General features: G+C 40.5%; 1 protein-coding gene across 6 annotated transcripts in view; it reads right to left on the reverse strand.

Annotated features, from left to right (window-relative positions):
• The window catches only part of INVS (inversin), a 168,559-nt gene that overhangs the window by 60,005 nt on the left and 86,245 nt on the right, over nucleotides 1-22,309 (reverse strand). For 5 of the 6 annotated variants that reach the window (XM_046023242.1, XM_046023239.1, XM_046023241.1 and 2 more), the window contains exons 6-11: nucleotides 21,032-21,212; nucleotides 17,957-18,066; nucleotides 13,988-14,159; nucleotides 7,977-8,132; nucleotides 7,367-7,596; nucleotides 2,447-2,553 (exon numbers count right to left, since the gene is read on the reverse strand). In XM_046023242.1, the coding sequence (XP_045879198.1) occupies nucleotides 2,447-2,553; nucleotides 7,367-7,596; nucleotides 7,977-8,132; nucleotides 13,988-14,159; nucleotides 17,957-18,066; nucleotides 21,032-21,212 (956 nt within the window). Of the gene's footprint in view, nucleotides 1-2,446; nucleotides 2,554-7,366; nucleotides 7,597-7,976; nucleotides 8,133-13,987; nucleotides 14,171-17,956; nucleotides 18,067-21,031; nucleotides 21,213-22,309 lie in introns of those variants that run through there. The other variant, XM_046023243.1, reaches the window with a different exon arrangement.

A 22,309-nucleotide genomic window follows, 5' to 3' on the forward strand; every position in this document is an offset into this window, starting at 1 on the left:
CGTATCTGCTTTAATGTCAAAACCTCAGCCCTGAGGTTTCTGCTTGGCGTTCCAGCTTCCTTGAATGTCCAAACCTCTAAATCTTCGAGTCTTTTTGGCTTTATAGTTGTCATCTGACGACAATAGAGAGAGTTCTTTTATAACCCTTCTCAAAGTTAGACATACTAGTCTGATTTATTTAATTCTGTATGTACTCAAAGAATTCCAAAGTTTCTAACGCAGGCATCTAGCAGGGGATGGTACTGGGAGCCTAACAACGCAACAGTTCTTTACTGACTATCTACTTCCTGAAAAGTACTGTGAGCAACACAGAGATGACAATGGCCTTCAGGAGTTTTCCACTAATATGGAAGACAGTTTACAAAAAATTATAATATAAAGCAAAATGTGCCAAGTGCATACAAATTCACAGTGTAGGGGAGAACACTGTTTGGAACACGTACCTCTGGGATCAGAACAATCCTCTCAGGCGAGACTGCATTTGACTGGAGGAAGGACATGACTAACAATTACATTAGAAATGTGATTTAGGGGGCGCCTGGATGGCTCAGTGGGTTAAAGCCTCTGCCTTCAGCTCAGGTCATGATCCCAGGACCCTGGGATGGAGTCCTGCATCGGGCACTCTGCTCAGCGGGGAGCCTGCTTCCCTTCCTCTCTCTGTCTGCCTCTGCCTGCTTGTGATCTACCTGTCAAATAAATAAATAAAATCCTTTAAAAAAAAAAAGAAATGTGATTTAGGGCGGCTACTTTGGAAGCAGATGAACTGAATGGGGGCAAGTTCGAAGCGAGGAAAACAGGGAAGAAGCATTGTGACAGGAATGCGTCAGAGGGCAAGATTAGAGACAGTGCTGGTCATGAAGAGATGACAGTGGGACTGAGGAGAGACACTGAGCCTGAAGGACAGATTTAGAACTCCCAGGGGACTCCCGAAGCCTCGGTGGTAGGTCAGAGAGCCCAAGGAGATGGGCTTGAGAGAAAAGACCCAGTCCTTGAAGAGTTTATATTAGAAAAAAAAAAAAAAATGGAAAAGGAGCTAAAATAAATGGAGAAAGAGCAGACATGACTGGCAGAGAATCAGGAAAATATACTGTTGCGGAAGCTTAGAGAAGATGCAGTCCTAGTACGGTAAAGAAGGGGGGTCAACGGAACCAGGCGACACAGACAGGTCGGTGAGAGTGGACAGAGGGACCGGCGTAGGATTTATCAGTGAGTCTGTCAGTGGCCATTCCGCACGGTGTCAGCATCAGTGTGAGGATGGACGCCAGACCGTGAAAGCACGACCTGTGCGCAAGAGGAAATGGGGCAGTGCAGACCCTCCCAGAGAAGGAGGGCTTTACAGGCAGAGAAGACAAACCTCAGGAAATAACTGGAGGCCATCACTAATGGAGAGAGGTTCCAAAAGAAGTGGGAGAAATAAAGCCCAGAAAGGAGGAGCGGGTTTCCTAGAGAAAGCTCCTCCTTCTCCCCAAGGTCTGCCATCTCCTGCAAGAAGTGGTGGGGGGCTGGGGGAGGGGCACCGTGTCAGCGGGAGAGCCGCGGCAGTTACAGCAGCCGCAAACGATGACCACCGAGGCACAGACCTGACTGGGTGGAGCTCCGTGTGGAAGTCTCATCACAAACTTGGTTCTCACTTACAGATGATCAGAATCTTCTTAGACCCAAGCCCGCCAAGAACCTCTCGTGCTTAGACTTCGCATTGTGTCTGGTCCTTTTTTTTTTTTTTTTAATTTTATTTATTTATTTGACAGAGATCACAAGTAGGCAGAGAGAGAGGGGGAAGCAGCCCCCGGGGGAAGCAGCCCCCCCCCCCCCCCCGCGGCCGGGGGAAGCAGCCCCCCCCCCCCCCCCCCCCCGCGGAGCAGAGAGCCCAATGTGGGGCTTGATCCCAGGACCCTGAGATCATGAACTGAGCCAAAGGCAGATGCTTAACCCACTGAGCCACCCAGGCGCCCCCTGTGTCTGGTCCTTTTTAAGGGACTTGGGCCCTTGGGCATAACTGCAGCCTAGCTCTGTGAATCTTGTGTTATTCAGTCACCCTACCGTCTCCTTGTCTCTTCATGCCACATGGTGGCATCTCTGTCCACAACCTGATAAGATCCTGTTCATCCAGAGAAATGTCTTGAACACATGACCCATTCCTAGGCTCAGTCCATTCGGACTCCCCGATGTGATACCAGACACAAGACACAAGAACAAATTTCCTCCTCTGTAGTTTGTGAGCTTGCCAGAGGTAAATCTAAAATTCTGAATAACTATAAAATCCCATGGTTCTAAATCAACACTACATGAACTTTCATTCTTTCCTTCTGGTTTACGATTTCTTCGTGTAACATTTCCTTACGAGTATACCTGGTACTTCTGAACTAGTATCTCAACTTGAGGTTTTTTAATAGAGCAGAAAGGAAGTGAGTTGAACAGAAACACATTCTTTTTGTCAACAGCTTACCTTTCTTCATTGTTTTCCATCTGATTAGGGAAAGCAGCAAAGTCTAGTAGTAATTTAATGGCATCAAGGTATCCATTGTTACAGGACCAGTGCAAAGCTGTTCTTCCCTAGAAGCATGAAGAAAAATCAGGTATATCTGGAAAAGGTATTTTTGGATACATAGTTATTGATGCTAACTCAAAAATACAAACGATTCTCCTAAATTGCTTAATTACAAAAGGGGAAAATATTAAATATACAGTGGAGAAAATGAATGGTATCTTAACTAAGTGATCAAAATTAATATCATGTTAAGAGGCACCGTGTGTTTCCAGAGGTGATACCCTGAGAAGGATTCAATATCACTTTATAATATTCCAACCAGAAATGTGAAACGTAAATCTAATTATGAGGAATCATAAGGCAAACTCAAATGGAGGGAGATTCTACAAAAATAAGTGACCTGTACTCTTAAAACAATTCAACATCATGAAAGATAAAGAAGGCGTGAAGCATTGCTGGAGATACAAGAGGGATATTTCATAGTTTTAAAGGAATCAGAGAGGTAGATACCACAACCCTAAATCTGTATGCATTCACTAACACAGCTTTTAAACATACAGAACAAAAAATGACAAAATTAAAAGGGGATATAGTCAAATCCATAATCAGTGAGAGATTTTTAACCCATCTTTTATAATAGTTCATAGAATAAATAAATGAAAGGAGAGTAAAGATACAGAAGACCTGAACAATACAGTAAAGAACTTTGACCTAAATGACACATATAAAACGTTGCATCCAACTATGACACAATTAGTATTCTTTTCAAGTGCACACAGAACATTTACCAAAATCAATCATATACCGGGCCACAAAGAAAGTCCTAAAGGGCTCTGAAGGATTAAAATAATTCTGAAAGAAAATAAAATAATTCTGTTATTCTGACTGTTTTTTGACCACAGTAAAGTTTAAGTTACAAATCAGTGTGCTAGACAGAATAAATGCCTTTGCAAAGGTCTACATCCTAACCTCTAGAATCTCTAACTGTGTTGTGTTATTGGAAAGGGGAAATTAAGATTAGAGATGGAATTAAATTTGCTAATGGGGATATTATCTTGGATTATCCGAATAGGTCCAATGTAATCATAAGGGTCCGTGTAAGGGAAGGAGAGGTGATGCAGTGTGAGAGAGACTCGGCCAGTCACTGCGAGGTTTGACGATGGGGGAATGGGACCACAAGCCAAGGGATGATGGCAGCATCGAGAAGCTGGGAAAACGAAAAAAAGAGCTTCTCCCCTAGAGCTTCCAAAAGGAACACAGCCTTGCCAACACTTTGATTTTTAGCCCAATGAGACCCATTTTGGAATTTTCAACATCCAGAAGAGTAAGATAAAAAAACTTGTGTTGTTCTAAGCCACTAAGTTTGTGGTCATTTTTTTTTTTAAGATTTTTATTTATTTGTCAGACAGATCACAAGTAGGCAGAGAGGTAGGCAGAGAGACAGGAGGAAGCAGGCTCCCTGCTGAGCAGAGAGCCCAATGCGGGACTTGATCCCAGGACCCTGGGGTCAGGACCTGAGCTGAAGGCAAAGGCTTTAACCCACTGAGCCACCCAGGCGCCCGAGTTTGTGGTACTTTATTATAACAGCAAGAGGAAACCAATATAATCATTTGCCAAAAGATAATGAGGAAATGCCCAACTGCCAGGAGACTAAGCAATATGCTTCTCAATAACCTAAGGGTTAAATAATGAATCAGAACAGAAACTAGAAAATATTTGAGCTGAATAATAGTGATGGTACAACTTCTCTAAACTTTTAGGATAAAGTTAAAGCAGTGCTTAGAATAAGAAGCATGATTAAATACATACACTGGAAATGAATATTGAAAAAATCACTGATTTTAACTTCTATCAAAAGAATCTTTTAAAAAATAGTAAATCAAATCTGAGGAAAGTAGATGGCAGGAAATACTAAAGAGTAAACACCAATGAAATAGTAAACAACTCAAAATATAGAAAATCAACAAAGAAGTAAGTCCTTTGAAAATATGAGTAAGATGAAATTTTTTTTTAAAGATTTTATTTATTTGACAGACAGAGATCACAAGTAGGCAGAGAAGCAGGCAGAAAGAGAGGAGAAAGCAGGCTCCCTGCTGAGCAGAGAGCCCGACGCGGGGTTTGATCCCAGAACCCTGGGATCATGACCTGAACCGAAGGCAGAGGCTTTAACCCACTGAGCCACCCAGGTGCCCCAAGATGAAATTTTTTTTTTAAAAGAAAAGGGACAACACACATTACCAATATATGAAATGAGTAAGAGGAAATCACTATAGGTCCTATATTCATAAAGAAGGTAAGAGATTATAGGACCAACTTTATGTAAATATATGTGATATATTAATAAAATGGATAAATTTCTCAGAAAATGCAACTTACCAAAGCTGAAAAGAAAATAACTAGAAATCTGTGGTCTTATAATTACAAATGACACTGAATTAGTTATTAATACCTTTGAGACAAAGAGTACCACTAGGCCAGATGGCTTTACCAAGGAATTCTTACAAATATTTAAGAAAGAAGTAATACCAGTTATGGAAATTCTGTAAGAGAATAAGAGGAACTATTTCCTGAATCTTTTTAATTCACCATATTAATGGCAAAGAGGTGAAAAATCATGTTGGAAGATGCAGAAATAGTATCTGACAAAAATTAAACAGCTGTAATAAAAAAACCCAATTCTTAGCAACTAGTAATATAGGGGAACCTATAGCAAATATCATATTCAATGGTGAAATATTTCAAGCTTTCCCCTTGAAAAACCAGAATGAATTAAGGATCCCAACTATCACCAATTCTATTTGACACTGTGCTGGAGGTATTAGTTAGTTCAATAAGGCATACTATTCACAAATGATATGCTGTTGATACAGATAATCCAAAACAGCACACATGAAAACTAACAGAACTGGAAAGTAGCTTAGTATATACTACTTCTGTAAGAAATCGGTAACTTGTAAAAACAATGTAAAAGGTACTACAGATTACAAAAGATTCATTTCTAATAACCTGGGTACAAGGACCATTATTTCATATATTTATCATTATGTTACTTTTACATATAGGTAGAATCCCTTTTTAAAGATTTTATTTATTTATTAGATTGAGAGAGACAGGGAGAGAGTGAGCACAAGCAGAGGGAACAGCAGGCAGAGAGAGAAGGCAGCAGAGAGAATTCAGCAGGCAGAATTCTTTTTTTTTTTTTTAAAGATTTTATCTATTTATTTGACAGACAGAGATCACAAGTAGGCAGAGAGGCAGGCAGAGAGAGAGGAGGAAGCAGGCTCCTGCTGAGCAGAGAGCCCGATGCGGGGCTCAATCCCAGGACCCTGGGATCACGACCTGAGCCGAAGGCAGAGGCTTAACCCACTGAGCCACCCAGGCGCCCCAAGAAGCAGAATTCTTGCTGAGCAGGGAGACTGTGTGGGACTCAATCCCAGGACCCTGGGATCATGACCTGAGCTGAAGGCAGACCCATAACCAACTGAGCCACGCAGGTGTTCCACATATAGGAAAAATCTTGAAAAATATTTATTGAATGAATTAATAGAAAATACATTTTCTGGCTTAGAAAACATAATATGCTAGTATTTTTGAAGACTTAATGTAATTAAAGTAGCAAAAAAATCAATACTGGCTAAACTGAGAGAAGTTAATACAATACTGCATAGCTGGGGAGGGGAAATTAAGCCACATGGTTTAGAAATCCATTCAACAGGGGCACCTGGGTGGCTCAGCTGGTTGAGCAACCGACTCCTGATTTTAGCTCAGGTCATGATCTCAGGATCGTGGTGATGGAGTCCCAGGTCAGGCTCCGTGCTCCATGGGGAGTCTGCTTGGGATTCTCTCTCTTTCCATCTCCCTCTGCCCCTCCCCCTGCTCAGGTGCATGCTCTCTTTCTCAAATAAATAAATAAAATCTTTTAAAAGAATCAGTTCAGCAGTATATACCAGAGCCCAATCCCATTCATATACCAATAATAAATAATCTCACTTGGGGAAATTATTCTAAGGAAACAATAAAGAAAAGTTAAATGCACAACAATGATTAATGAAACATGATCTATAACAATGAAAAGTACCCAGCAATAGGAAGTTACCTAATTCTAAAATTGGGGTTACATGCATAGTTTGGACCCTGACACCCCACGACAGCCCTGCCACTACTGTCTACCTTAGGGTAACTGGGTAAGCTCCATGAGCTTCAATCTTGTCACCTGTAAATGGGAATAATAATAGCAACTCCTTTACAGAGTTGCTGTAAGAACTGAATGAGTTATTAAACAAAGGTCCTAGAACTTTGGAATACGCAGCATCTATGATTCTGCAGAAGATGATGTACCAAATGAGAAAATACTGGTGATGATTTTAAGTGAAGAAAATGTGGTCTGTGAAATATCATATATATATGTATACACATCCATACACACATGCCATGTATATATATTTTATGAAAGTTATAAAATTATTCCCATTCTCTGTTATGACTTTGTTAAGGTATATATAGATATAGACAAGAACTAGAAGGAAAACGGAAAAATTAAAACTCATTTTTAAAAAAGATTTATTTATTTGACAGAGAAAGATCACAAGCAGGCAGAGAGGCAGGCGGCGGGGGGGGAGGTGGGGGAGCAGACTCCCTGCTGAGCAGAGAGGCTGATGCAATGCGGGGCTCCATCCCAGGACCCTGGGATCATGACCTGAGCCGAAGGCAGAGTCTCAACCCACTAAACCACCCAGGCGCCCCAAAACTCATTTTTAATTGACAGATGATTTTGTAAGTTATCTGTTTGGGAAAAGGTTTTACTTTATTTTAGTTAATGGCAAAGAAATATTCCGAACCTCTGGGAGCAAACAACACAGAAAGGTCTAGACTGTCTACCTCTTTGTCTTGAATGTTGGGGTCTGCATTATTTTCCATGAGCACGGCCATGCAGTTGATGTAGCCGCCGTAGGCCGCACACTGCAAAGGGGTTCGTCCTGCGTAATCTTGCACGTTTGGATTGATCTTATTTTCTATCAATATCTGGCAAACATCAGCATTTCCTCCCAGTGCCGCCCAGTGTAGAAGAGAATGACCATCCTGATCAACTAAATCTACCCTTGCTCCACCTGAAAAAGCAAAAATATAATGACAATGTCCAAAATAGAGAGCATGGATCAGAAAGAACAAAAGTCTGAGAAAAAAAAGTAACAACAGTCCCTTAAATGCTTTACTCTTAGCAAAATACCTCCGTGTATATTATCCCCTTCAGATTTTTACAGTAAGCCTGTAGGTCGGTCAGGGCAGGAGTCATTTTTCTTCTATACGAAGTGAAACAGGATCGGGCAGGTGAAGTGTATTTTCCCAAACCACGCAACAGGCGGAGCTCGGAGGGACCCCAGGCTCCCACCCAGGCGGCCCTCTGCTCTGTAAGCCATGTTTCAAACAGCGCCTGCAAGAATTCCTACCTTTTGAGAGGGACTTAGTAGGAGCACCCTTACTAACGAACCTTTAATAAGCGTCTGAATCACATCTTTGTGTCCCATCTCACAGGCTCGGAAGAGCGGGGTATGCTTCATGACGTCGGTGGCATCCACCTGAGCGTTATTTTCCAGCAGTAACTTCACGGTGCTGACGTGGCCAGAAAGGGCAGCGGCGTGTAAGGCTGAAAAGAGAGTGACAGAGAGCAAACGACGCTAGGATAACAGCTTCGCCTTTTTCTTACTCTACCCGCGCATCTTCTCCTCTTCTGATGTCCTCATCATTTTGGCTAAATGCAACTGAATCCTCAGGATTCCCTCCTGTTCACTCCTATAGATTTCAGTCTTCCTTTCTAGACGTAGGCACTACTCACACTTTTCCCGTCATTCTACCTTTCTCATCTCACTTCCTTTCCATCCTAAGGGTCTGAATGCTTTCCCTTCCTCAGTTACCAGTCCGTCTTTTCATCCCTCTAAGACGGTGAGGGAACCAAAATTGACAAAGAGAGATGATCTGAATGACGCAGGCACTTCTGCCCACCAACCCGCTCCATAAGCATATGCTTGGGGGTTGGTGTGACGGCAAGCGTCAATCCTGGGTCCTTCAGCGGCTGAGCCACGCTATTCCTGCCAGCGGCCTGCGCACCCATGCGGTACCGAGGGTATGCACAGCCCACTGCCTTGAGTGCATTTTTCATACAACGTGGCTCCGGGCCCAATTTAAGAAACAACAATATGGGCGCCTGGGTGGCTCAGTGGGTTAAGCCGCTGCCTTCAGCTCAGGTCATGGTCTCAGGGTCCTGGGATCGAGCCCCGCATCGGGCTCTCTGCTCTGCAGGGAGCCTGCTTCCCCCCCCTCTCTGCCTGCTGCTCTACTTGTGATCTCTCTCTCTCTGTGTCAAATAAATAAATAAAATATTAAAAAAAAAAAGAAACAACAATATATTTCAACACAGGAGGAAAAACCTGAGGAAGTGGTCTCCTCTCTGGTGCCTTCCTGTGGGGTTTGAAAGAGTAATTTTGATTCTTTGTGGGTTTCAGATTCTGCTGACCTGTGCCTGTGTTACTCCCCTCTAGTGCTTGACTTGGGCCAGTACTCTCCGGGTTACGCTTTAAATTCTATTTAAATACATCCTCCTTAAATTCTGAGTCTGCCAACATGACTGTCTAGAGGCCTGGGCCAGTTTCTTCTAAGTCTCCTGGCCCTACAATGCCTAGAACAATGTTTCTTTCATAAACTGTGATCCATGGAGCAAACCCAGGATGCCTACAAAAGTGCAGATTCCTGGGCATCTGTTGAGAACCTTCTATGGACTGGGTGTGAATGCAATGGTGGGAATCCAGCAGACAACAAAATAGATAAGGTTACGTTCTAGCAGGAGAAGCAAAATAAAAACCAAACAGATAAACAAGAAAGCATTAGGTGATGGTGGATGGTGTGATTGGAGTAATACAAGATATCTTCATGTTCAGAGTGACTGGGAGACCCCTTGAATGGGTGGTGACGAAAAGCCTTGGTAAGGAGCTGACAGTGAAGCTGAGACCTGGGTCCTAGAGAGACAGCAATGTGGAGATCTTGACAGGAAGTAGTTCGAGCAAAGAGAAGAGTTAGTCTAAGAGCAGGAACGACTTTATGTGCTGAGGGAAGGCAAGGAAGCTGCCACACAATGAAGTAAGGCAGAAAGCTCGAGAAGGCCAGATCCTAAGGGGCCACACGGGTCCCAGGGATGAAGGCCCTGAAGGACTTCATATAGGTGAGTGATATTATGGCACTGGTGCCTTAATCAGATCAGTCTAGCTGCTTTCAAGAGAACGTAATGTAGTAGGTGAGAATGTAAGCAGGGAGACCAGCAAACACTATTGCAGGAGACTCCGTAAAGAGTGCTGGTGGCTTGAACTGCGCTGGCAGGAGTGGAGCTGGAGAAAAGCAGAAAGATTAAGGATCTACTTTAGGGGTGGAGTCAATAGGACTTAAAAGATCTGAAACAGATTTTCAGATCCCAGGTCTGTATAGCCTGGCAATCTGTATTGAAACAAACAGACTTGCAATTCTTACATGCATTTGTGTTGGAGGACCCTGATCTACGTGGCTAAATGTTAGTTTGGCCCAGACAAAATTCAGAAGAGCGTGAGAGACTTCAAATATCTTAGGTGCTGCCATGTGGGAGATAGCACAGAGCAGAATGTTCACTTTGATAAATCTGGGCTCAGTGTAAGGAAGACGTTCTGACAGGAGTTGGGTTAAGACGGAAGTAGTGGGTTCTCCATATTGGAGCCGTGTCACTAGAGACTGACAAACTGCCGGTGGGAGTGTTGTAAGGTAGATTAAGGGTGCTACATCTATGATAGTTTGGTGACTTTTTTTTTTAAATAAATTTATTTTTTTTTTCTGTGTAACAGTATTCATTGTTTTTGCACAACACCCAGTGCTCCATGCAATATGTGCCCTCCCTATTACCCACCATCTGGTTCCCCCAACCTCCCACCCCCACCCCTTCAAAACCTTCAGGTTGTTTTTCAGATCCATAGTCTCTTATGGTTCGCCTCCCCTTCCAATTTTTTTTTTATAAACATATAATGTATTTTTATCCCCAGGGGTACAGGTCTGTGAATTGCCAGGTTTACACACTTCACAGCACTCACGATAGCAAATACCCTCCCCAACGTCCATAACCCCCTCCCCCTCTCCCAACCCCACCTCCCCGCAACAACCCCCAGTTTGTTTTGTGAGATTAAGAGTCATTTATGGTTTGTCTCTCTCCCAATCCCATCTTGTTTCATTTATTCTTCTCCTATCCCCCTAACCCCCCATGTTGCATCTCCATGTGACTTTTACACTTTAAGAGCATAAGAATACATCTGCCCCCAAAGGAAGCTTTATAAAACAGTCAACATATAAAACTGGTAAGAGGGGCGCCTGGGTGGCTCAGTGGGTTAAAGCCTCTGCCTTCAGCTGAGGTCATGATCCCAGGGTTCTGGGATCAAGCCCCGCATCGGGCTCTCTGCTCAGTAGAGACATTGACTCAGTAAAGACAATGTCCTCTGCTCTCTGCCTGCCTGTCTGCCTACTTGTGATCTCTGTCTGTCAAAATAAATAAATAAATAAATAAATAAAACTGGTAAGAGTTGAGCAGTTCTGACTAAAGCAGGGGTGGAGGGTTGCCCATTAAGTACCCGCCCCCCTTGGCAACACTTCAAGCACTCTATAGAAACTTGTTGTTCTGAAAAATTTGGTTTGGAAAACCCTGGACTAGATTTGATTTTAATGTACTTTCTAATTTCAAAATTCTATAATTGTGTGATGTGGTGTGAGTATGGAATAAATACTGTTCAGATAAATGTCAGTGTCAAAAAAAAAAAAAACTGTTCCAAAATCCCAACTAAGCAAAAGATAGAATTCATTTTCTTATCAATTGAAATTCCCCATTTCTGACTATTTGCATTTACATTACTTTAAAATAGCCTTAGATTTAACTATTGTTGCTCTTTCTTTGAGAAGGTATCACAAATTTACAGAGAGCCTTAATTTTTTTTAATTTAACTTTTTGTTATGGAAAATTTCAAACATATTCAAAAGAAAAGACAGTAATCTAGGGAATGCAATACAGCCACTCCCTAGCTTAAGGGACAATCAGTAGATGCCTGGTCTTGTTTCATCTAACTGCCATCCCTTGTCCCCACTTTTGTTTTGAATAAAATTCTAGAGTCCTAGTCTTTCATTTGTAAACATTTTAGTAGTCTATCTAAAAGACAATGTTTTTCTTTTTTTAAAAACACAACCACTGTATCAGTCAGGGTCCACTTAGGAGACAGAAACCATGCCAGGTACTTTAACAGAGAGAGTTCAAAATAAGGAATTGTTAGCTATGGACCAAAGAAGGAAAAAACCAAAAAAGGAACACTAAGGGATCACAGAGGTAATACATGCAGAAGACAGCCAGCAATTCTAGGACTGTGGGAATGAAAACAAGAAGATAGAATTATTGAAGCTTAAAAGTCTAGAAGAGGAGCCCTGTGGAGGAACAGGAAACCAGCAAACAGGAAGTTGTAATCCCATTCTTCCAGCTTTCCAGGTTCCCTCTACCGCCCCCTACAGGAGGATTCTAACAGGGCACCTACTGGCGAAGCAGAAATGGGTTCCACAGAGCCCTAGCCTTGGCATTGCAAGGAAAGGCTAGTCTTATTATTGTACCTGAAAAACATTAACAAAAATTCTGTAATATTAAATATCTAGAAAGTGCCCATAGTATCCTGATGGTTTTATACTTTTTTATAGCTTATTTGAATCAAGATCCAAATAATGTCTTTATGTTGCTGTTGATGAGAACTCTTTTTCATGGGAAGGAAAAACTACCCTGTAGAGGGATGATGGAGAGAAACTCATTTTTAAAGAAAAGAAATGTCAGGAAGTCATGTCTGACATATAATAAAATCCCCTTAGGAGAAAGAGCCAGGGAATTAATGAATCTGAGAACAATTTATGTCTGAACTCTAACCATGGTGCACATCGGAAAGATACCTTTGGTTAAAAGGATGGAACTATCCTTGACCATACTTTATTAAAATACATGAAAAAGTTAAACTAAAAGCAAAGCTAGTGAGAAAGTGAAAGGCTGCATATTAATGGAAGTCTGACAAAAAATGAAATGTTCACTCCATTTATAAGTTCAATGTCCTACATGTCTGCACTATACCCTTCTTTAAGAAGCTTAAGGTCTACTGCAAAGCTTTGCTAAAGAAATACTTTTGATGGCTAAAGCTTTTATTAGAATTGATATTACCCAAAAAACTTTTTAAAAAAATAATTTAGAAGGGGTGATGGTTTAGGTTATAGGACGGAAATTATTAGGTATAACCCTGCTCCCCACTAAGTGCTGTATCAGTAGTTCTGGAAGCCAAGAAAGATCTTATCCAGGACAACTGATAGGTGCAAATGGCTCTACTATGTTTCTACAAATATGAAAACATAACACTGAGAAGCTTGACGCTGAGTTTTTATTCTGTTCTGCGCTGTTGTGCTATTGTGTGATCGTCTTTCTTTTTCAGACTTGCAATTAGGATACGAGGTAGGGACTTCCAAGTTGACAATGAAAGCTAAAAAATTGATACCTTTCTTATTAACCAATGCACAAAGTGCTCTCTTATTAGAAAAAGAGAGAAAGAAGCATCTACGAGAGTCTTTGATGCAAATCTAACGTGAAGCTCTGGAGCTTCAAGAGTCATGGGGGCTCCTCTCTAAAATGGGAGATTTGGGAGAAAGGAATGTTCTTCAAATCTGAGAAAAGAGCACATTAAATGAGAATGGTGAGAACATACTTAGATATGTTATTCCTTAAAATATAATTCTAAATTTTTGAAAATATAATTGATAACTACTAAATATACATAGTTTTAAGTACAGGCTTATGGTTTTTTTTAACACAAAGATAAATAAGAAGAGTTCCTCTAATCATGTCTAAGGAGTATTGAGAGTTTTATTTTTTAAAAAGATTTATTTATCTATTTTAAAGAGAGAGAGAGAGGAGAGCAAGTTGAGGGAGGGAGAGAGGAAGAATCTTCATGGGAAGCCTGATGCAGGGCTTGATCCCAGGATCTTGAGATCATGACCTCTGGTAAAATCAAAAGTCAGATGCTTAACTGACTGAGCCACCCTCGCATCCCAAGAGCAAGCAGAGATTTTGTTTTTGTTTTTTAAAAATTTTTATTTAAAATCAATTAATTAACATATATTATATTATTATTTTCAGAGATAGGGCTTAGTGATTCATCAGTTGCATATTACACCCAGGAGCAACCAGAGTTTTAAACCAAATGCCACCATTCATCTGGTGGAAACACAGGCTAAATTTAGCTATCAAACTTGGAGGAAATAGAACGTTTGGAGTGATATCCTGGTAGGTGCAACTTAACAAGTACAATTGCAAGTTAAACAATATTAGATCAGGAACAATGATTTCACGCACTACTGTATAAGTTTTAGGGCACCTACCCACTTTGGAACCCGAAAGAAAGCAAACCAAAAGCGCCTGCCGGTTCTTACCTGTACCTCCATACTTGTCTGCCATGTTAATATCAATGTCAGATTTTAAATTCAGCATAGTCCTAAGGACATCATCACTGCCTTTTCCAGCAGCCCACATAAAGGATGTTCTTCCTTCAAGGTCTGAATCATCTTTCACTGAAGGATGTTTCAAAAATACTTTAACTGTTTCCTGTAAGAAAACTTCATTAAAAAAATTGAGACAAGAGGGTGGTGTTTTCTATGGTAATAAAGCCAGTGGTATATGTGACTTCCACTAAGACACAAAGTATTTTTCCCTGCTTTTGAATCAAATGAAATTATCTTTTTATGAATAATGAAACTACAATTTCCATTGAAAGCAACAATCCTCTTTCTTCGTATATTAGTATTAGTTTCCATGCATTTCAAACACATAACCTAACACCCTCATTCAACATCCTCATAATTGAGAATGATCGTCCTCAATCAAATTTTAAAATTTTATGACAGTTAAAAGACTAACAAGTATTCAGTGTCATAAGCAACATTAAACTATAGTTTTTCTTGGACATTACATGCAGAGACCTGTACACTCAGCCATGCCTATAGAGGAGGTTAATACATTCTCTTGTGGCTTTGTTACTATAATGTAAAAAATATTTAATGCATTTATTACATTATTATAAATTTAATTATTTATTTAATGCATTTATTGAATTATTGTTAATAATGATGTGTGACTACTGAGAAATGCAGTGTTCAATTCATTTAAACAAATATTTATTTAGCAATTCCTGTATACAAGGTCCTTCCTCTATGGAATCACACAAAAATTAGGACCCATAGTAATTCTAATAGTACCTGACAATTTTATTTTCTTATTTTTTTAGTTTCAAGTTTTTATTTGCATTCCAGTTAGTTAACATACAGTATATTAGTTTCAGTAGAATTTAGTGATTCATCATTTATATACAACACCCGTTGCTCATCACAACAAGTGCCCTCCTTAACCCCCATCAACCCATTTAGCCCATCCGACACCCCACCTCCCCTCTGGCAACCCTCAGCTTATTCTTTATAGTGAAGAATCTGTTTTATGGTTTGCTTCTCTCTCTCTTTCCCCCCCTATGTTCATCTGTTTTGTTTCTTAAATTCTACACATGAGTGAAATCGTATGATATCTGTCTTTCTCTGACTGACTTATCTCACTTAACATAATACTCTTTGGCTCCATCCATGCTGTTGCAAGAGGCAAGACCTCATTCTTTTTTATGGCTCAGTAATATTCTGTCACATGTATGCCTCAACTTCTTTATCCATTCATCAGTCGATAGACAGTTGGGCTCTTTGTGGAATTTGGCTATTGTTGATAACAGTGCCTAACAGTGTTAATGGGGGCTAATATTCCCAGCATTTTAAATTGTTTCCTTCCTTGAGCCTCAGATGCTTACAAACTTTTAGGGAGATCATAGTAACTTCTGCTTGGATGGAACTCCTGCTTTCTCTCAGAAAAAGTTCTGGAGGCTGTGAGCTGGCCAAAAACGTGTCAAGTGTTGGTGCTCAGTACGCTAAAGCAGGAAGAAATTCAAGGGCTTTCCTCATGCAACCCTTCATTTGCCAGATGAAGAAATTCAGGTTCAAGGTCATATATAAACATTGGTGGCAGATATAGGAGTAGAACTCAGAGCTCAGTCACAGCACACTTCCCACTGTACACACTGCTTCCTAGTCTTAAAACTCATTGTTGAGCTGCTGAGGTATTACAGCATCATGCTCCCGGGATCTAGGGTATATGCCTAGTACATGCTAGATTCGAATAAACACATGGATTTTAGAAGTTGATAACTAAGAGTATCCACTACATTGGACTTGTTGATTATGACAGAAATGTTATCATAATTTAATAAACAATAGGTTATATTTTTAAAAAGTTGGTAATGTTCTGGTTTGTTTTCTTTTTACTAATTTGTAAACATTTTTTTATTGGGTATGTTTTCTTCTTTTTTTTTAAAAAAGATTTTATTTATTTATTTGACAGACAGAGATCACAAGTAGGCAGAGAAGCAGGCAGAGAGAGAGGAGGAAGCAGACTCCCTGCTGAGCAGAGAGCCTGATGCGGAGCTGGATCCCAGGACCCTGGGATCATGACCTGGGCCGAAGGCAGAGGCTTTAATCCAATGAGCCACCCAGGCACCCCATGTTGGGTATGTTTTCTTAATGATGAGTGTTTGCAGAAGTTTTTGTGGGTCTCGTTGTTGCTGTTTTCTTAATAGGGAATTGTAGCCTCTTGAGAGCGAACAGAGTCCAAGAAGATCAAGGGACTAGAAACGGAGCTTAGAAGATTTGCAGAATTACTGAAAAATCATCTCTGTAGTCAGCAGATTATCCAGAGCAAGTATTTCTTTGAATAAACATCCATAATGTTCTGTCATTCATTTTTACTCCCAACAGCCTTAGTCACTTAATTGCTAGTATCTGTGTACGTGTTAAATTTGGAGTCTAAGACCTGAATTCAAGATCTTGGGCAAGTCAATTAATCTCTTGAAGCGTTGGCTTCTTCCTCTGTAAATTAGGGAAGCCATGTCCTCTCACTGGCTTGTATTGAAGTATGAATTGAATTCTGATTTCTACAGGTTGATGAGGCTGGGCCAGTGAATTTCTTATCTATCTGGAGCAAGAAAGGGTCTGAGATAATAGAATGATGGGAGACAGTAGAAGAAAATGGTTTGCCAAAAGTCTGGGTGATAAAGTTTTAGAAATGTCAAGAAGGAAGGTTGCTCTGGGTACCAGAGAGAAAGAAAGTTGGGAAAATAAGATATTTTAGCAATCTGAGTATTTGACATATTCAGTGATGCATTGGGGAGATCAGGAAGATTATGCTCTGCTGATGACAGCATTCTTATAATTTAATGAAACCAAAGTTTTCACCGCACACACCCACACAGAAGGCATAGAATCAACTCTGACTGTTTTTTTTTTTTTAATATTTTATTTATTTGACAGAGAGAAATCACAACTAGGCAGAGAGGCAGGCAGTCAACTCTGACTGTTTTGACGTGTGTATCTTTGGATGAGTCTGTAGTTCTTGGTGGCCACTTACTCAGAGCTGAAGCAGCCTAGCCGTTACATATTGCTGGCTAGAAGCAGTGACATAATGGATTAGAAAATGCTCTGTAAACTATATAAAGGGTGGCAAGGGAAGAATTAGCCATATTCAGTATCTTTGGAAATAATAATTCATATTTTTGCTTTCTCAGCTGTATAATGCATAAAATTATTAGCACTAGCAATAGTAAGAATGCATGGCATTGTGTACCTTGCGTACCTGCTCTGTACCAAGAACTACACTAGGCACTGGTCACAAATTTTCTGTAATTCTTACAACAATCCTGAAGGAAAAGATATAATTATCCTCATCTTACATATGAAGAAACTAAGATTGGAGAGGGAAAGAACCTTGGGCCAGGTGATCCAGCAGGCAGAGAGGGGAGTCAGGGCACTAGGCAAGGTTGGACCTGTTCTAAGGCTTTGCCATATTGCTTTCAGGACAATTACAGCGAGCTGAACACAGCGCATATAAAATGTTAGTGCCATAAAATTAACCAGAATAGGAAATATACTTACACAGAACAAAATGTTACACTGAACAGCCAATATAAAACGGTCTTACAATTTCCCATGACTAACAACTTTACAAAGAGGAAGACTAACCCTTGCATCTCAGCCAGAGTTAACGGTGTGAGCAACTGTTAAGATATAATTGGGACACAAACACAGAAATGAGTACGTGCAAAACTGAAATTTGGATAAGATCAGTGGATTGTAGGGATGCCAATTTCCTGTTTATGATACTGTTTCATACTTTTGCAAGATGTTCCCATAGGGGTAAACCGGGTGACGGGTATATGGGATCTCGTTGTTTTATTTCTTACGGCTGTGTACGAATCTAGAACGGCATCAGAATAAAAACTTAATTAAGAAAAAAGAGAACTGTCATATGTTACTTACGGCAAAGTTACTCTGAGCTGCATAGTGCAAGGGTGTCGCTCCTTGGCTGTCTGATGGGATGGTTCCAGACTTATTTCTTTCTAAAAGGAGATGGACGATCTGTGCGTGGCCTGAGAGCAGACACAACAAGAAGTGAGCATGTTAAAAGACCACTTAATTTATAATCTCTTTAAAGGGAAATTTTCTGAATAGCAGCCCCTAGTACAGCCTCTTCTAACTTCTCACTAAAATACTATGCTAATGTAGAACAAAAGCAAACACAACACTAAAATCTTAATGCTTCAATCAGAAAGGAAATGACAATCATTATAACTGCTAGAGTGAGGAAAAGCTGTACCAGCTATCAGCTCAGTGCATTTTGTGGCTTCACTTTATGACACTGCCCACAGAACAGGTGGGAAGCTGGCCCGGGGCAGCCGTCACTGTCCCCAGTTTCCAGGTTGCACCGCGCCACTGTTCTCTTCCGCGGTTCAGGAGGATGCGCTGCCATACATTCTCCTGTGATCTCTGCCGCCTCCTCCCAACCCGCTCTGCCCTCCCCCCTCTACTTTTTTCCCATCCAGGCAGTGATTTCAAGTCCAAGGAAGCACGTGGCAGGAGTGATGAGGTGGTGCCAGAGGAACAGCCGTGGTATATTCATTCAGGAGGTTGTGGTTTCCACAAGCAAGGGGCTGTAGGGAGGATCAAAGAATGAACAAACCCCAAAATAGCAGATTTGGAAAACCTGAATTCAGGCATTCTACTGCCTCAGCGCAGTGGGGACCTGGGCGATGAAGACGCCACATCAGCAGAACAAGGACGCACTGCATGAAAACCAGGCAGGAAAAGGGACTCTGAGTGGGAGTTGTGCTCCTCTACCTGCTCCCACACAGGATCTGAGCTGCGATTCCCAGAGATGGGCAAAGAGTAGGACCACAGGCAGGCTATCGGGACACATGCCATCTTGTTGGAAAGATGAAGAGAAAAATTCAGTAAAGGCCATATGAAAACACACTATAGGGCAGGGAAAAAAGAGCATCATTGCAAAGATGACGTGTGTACCTCAGAAAATGATCCAGAGAAGGATCCAGAGGACAATTTCAGGAAACTGTCTGCCATCTTTGACTTGTGCAAAGAGATGAGCTCTATGAAATGAAACAGGATATCCTAAAAAGGACTTAATCTGAAATGAAAAGGTGATGGAAGGAGGAGGAAAGGAAATAAGTTGAGATACAAAGAAATTTGGATGAGAGAAGGAAACCAAAATACAACCTAAAATAACAATCGATGACGGGCAGAAAGAAAGCAGAACTTACGGAACAAAGTCAAGGTACTGATATGGAGACAAAGTTGGGGAGTCCTCCTAGGATGCCAAAGAAAAGAAAGAGGGGATGGCACTGCATATTGAAATGAGATCTAAATAATAATTTTAAATCTGACAATAAAACTGAATGTAAATGCAAAAGTATTTTAGAAAGACACAGTGTGTAATCTAAAAACGAAGTCCATAATAATAACTGGGAAAAACTTCAGATCATATTAATAAATACTAAAAAAATGATAAGGAAAAGGGTGCTAAGTGGAAATCAGTAGACGTAGTTTTGCTTTTAACGCTGACTCAGGTTTTTAAAAGTTTTTGATGAATTTTAAAGTAGAATCTAAAAACCCTCCTAGGGGCACCTGGCTGGCTTAGTTGTTAAGTGTCTGCCTTCGGCTCAGGTCATGATCCCGGGATCCTGGGACTGAGCACCACATTGGGCTCCCTGCTTGGCTGGAAGCCTGCTTCCTCCTCTCTCACTCCCTCTGCTTGTGTTCCCTCTTCACTGTCTCTCTGTCAAATAAATAAAATCTTAAAAAAACAACAACAACAAAAAACCTCAAGTCTCTGGAAGAGCTTGCCTCCTCTTAAAATAGATAAATAAATAAATTAATAAAAATTAAAAAAATAAAACCATCCTAAAACATTAGGCAATTCAAAACCAAATAACAACAAACCTAATCTATATACCAAAAGGCAGAAAACAAAGGAAATTTTGGGGGGACCCAAAATAAGAGAAAAAAACCCACCAATAATACTCAGAAACCACCAAAGACACTCAAAGTACTCAAAAAAGACCAAATTATATACCTTATAACAGTGACTTTTTTTTTAAAAGACTTTATTTATTTATTTATTTATTTGAAAGGGAGAGAATGAGAAAGAGAGAGTGAGTTAGAGTACAAGACAGGTGGGGGGAGAGGCAGAGGGAGAAGCAGACTCCCACTGAGCAGGGAGCCCCATGCAGGACTCCATCCTGTGGGACTCCAGGATCATGACCTGAGCCCAAGGCAGTTGCTTAACCAACTGAGCCACCAAGGCACTCATAACAGTGACTATTAATGTGTAAACCTCCTTCACTAAAAGAGAAAGGCTCTCAGTCCCCTGCAAAATCAGACACATACACATATTTACACTCTTTCATGTGACAGAGTGAGCCCCAAAAAGGTTAAGTAAAAGGCTTACTGGGAAAATATGAAGAAAACAAATAACATATTATAGCATTTGTACAAACATAAAATTAAAGTCCCTTCCCACATAGGCATTGAATGTGAAAAGAAGATTATTTTATATTTACATTTGTTGATGAATGTGGATGACTTTTATTTTTATTTTATTATTTATTTATTTGACACAGAGAGAGAGAGAGCACAAGCAAGGGGACTGGCAGGCAGAGGGAGAAGCAGGCTCCCTGCGGAGCAAGGAGTCCAATGTGGGGCTCGATCCCAGGACACTGGGATCATGACCTGAGCCCAAAGCAGACACATAACTGACTGAGCCATCCAGGCACCCAAATGTGCACTCCTTTTAAAATACAAATTAAAACACGTTAAGACATTGTGTTGAAATTAAAACCAACATATAACAGAGAATGTATTTGTAGTACTAAAATTTAAGCCTAAAATAGAGGGATTTAAGTATGAGATGCTGCATATCAACTGAAAATTAAAATAATTAAATGGGAGGTGGGAGCCGATGGGGTAAGGGAAGCCATGGAAAGTTTCTAGTATTCATGTAGTTCCTCTTACCGTTGATCCTTTGATTCACAGTTAACTCACCTAGCAAAGCTGCCCAGTGAAGCGGAGTTCTAAATAAGTTATCGTAAGATGTTATGTTACAGCTTTCATAGGAGGTCAAGACATCAACCACCGTCACATTCCCATCAGCGACTGCAAAGTGAAGGGGGGTCCGACCCTCGTAGTCTTGCCAGTTCAGTAAAGACTCCGTGGGAGCAGCATCCTATTTTTAAGGAATCGGAGATGTTAGAAACATATGGAATCCTCAATAAATCACTGGACATATGTAGTAACTGGGCGATTTTCTAAACTTGTATATTCTCTCTTAGCACAAAGTGGTAAAATTCAGAAAAAAAGCATACATTCTAAATCTTTAAAAATTGGTCATGTTTAACCCTAAAAAAATGCAGAAAAGATACGATAAACACCAGTACTGATTATCCAGATTAAATAGTTGTCAATATCTTGTCTAAGGTGCTTTTGTATCCGCTATAGGTTCAGATAAAGCTGCATGTTTTGTATTTCTGTTATGTATCTGTACACCCATAACAATACATAAATTATGTATGTGTGCTTTCAATATTTATACCTTTGAGTTTATGCTCTGTATATCCTTTGGCAATTTTTTCTTTCAACGCTATACTTCTGGGTATTTATGTTGATACTAGTTCATTTGTTAAACCACAACTTAATTACCCCTTCTCCTACTGAAGGACAGTTAGGTTATTTACATTTTCCCCATTATTAACAATAATGCTGCATTGAACATGCTTTCTTTACAGGTCTCCCTGTAGCCCATGTGTGAGATTTTTCTCTAGCCCAGACACCTAGCAGGGGAATTGCTGGGTAGAAGGATATTTACATTTTCAGCTAAGTATTATCAAACTGCTCTCCAAATGGTTACCCTAATTAACACATCCATGACAATGTGTAAAAGTTTTTATCTCCCCACATGGGGCAACATGTCGGCACAAATTCACTCCTTGGTATTATATCAAGCTTACTACATTGCTTCCCTTGTAGGTGTGGAAAGCATTTTGCTGATGTTTTAATCTGAATTTGTTTTATGAACGAGGTTGGGATTTATCATATGTTTATGGGCTGTCCTGTTTAAATCGACAGTTCACATTTACTCATTTTTTGCTATGAGGTCTTTGTAGCCACTGGTTAGGTCCCCTTTTGAGAATAAAGAGCTTCTTTCCCCAGCCGCTGTGAGTGCCACAGGCAGATGAGAGCTCTGTGGCTGCTTCAGCTAGAGACGGTTGCCGCCCACAAGGTCGTATTCCTGCCCAGATCAGGTCATATCCAAAGCCAAGAGGT

The sequence above is a fragment of the Meles meles genome, chromosome 11 (assembly GCF_922984935.1).
Source record: "Meles meles chromosome 11, mMelMel3.1 paternal haplotype, whole genome shotgun sequence".
Taxonomy (NCBI): domain Eukaryota; kingdom Metazoa; phylum Chordata; class Mammalia; order Carnivora; family Mustelidae; genus Meles; species Meles meles.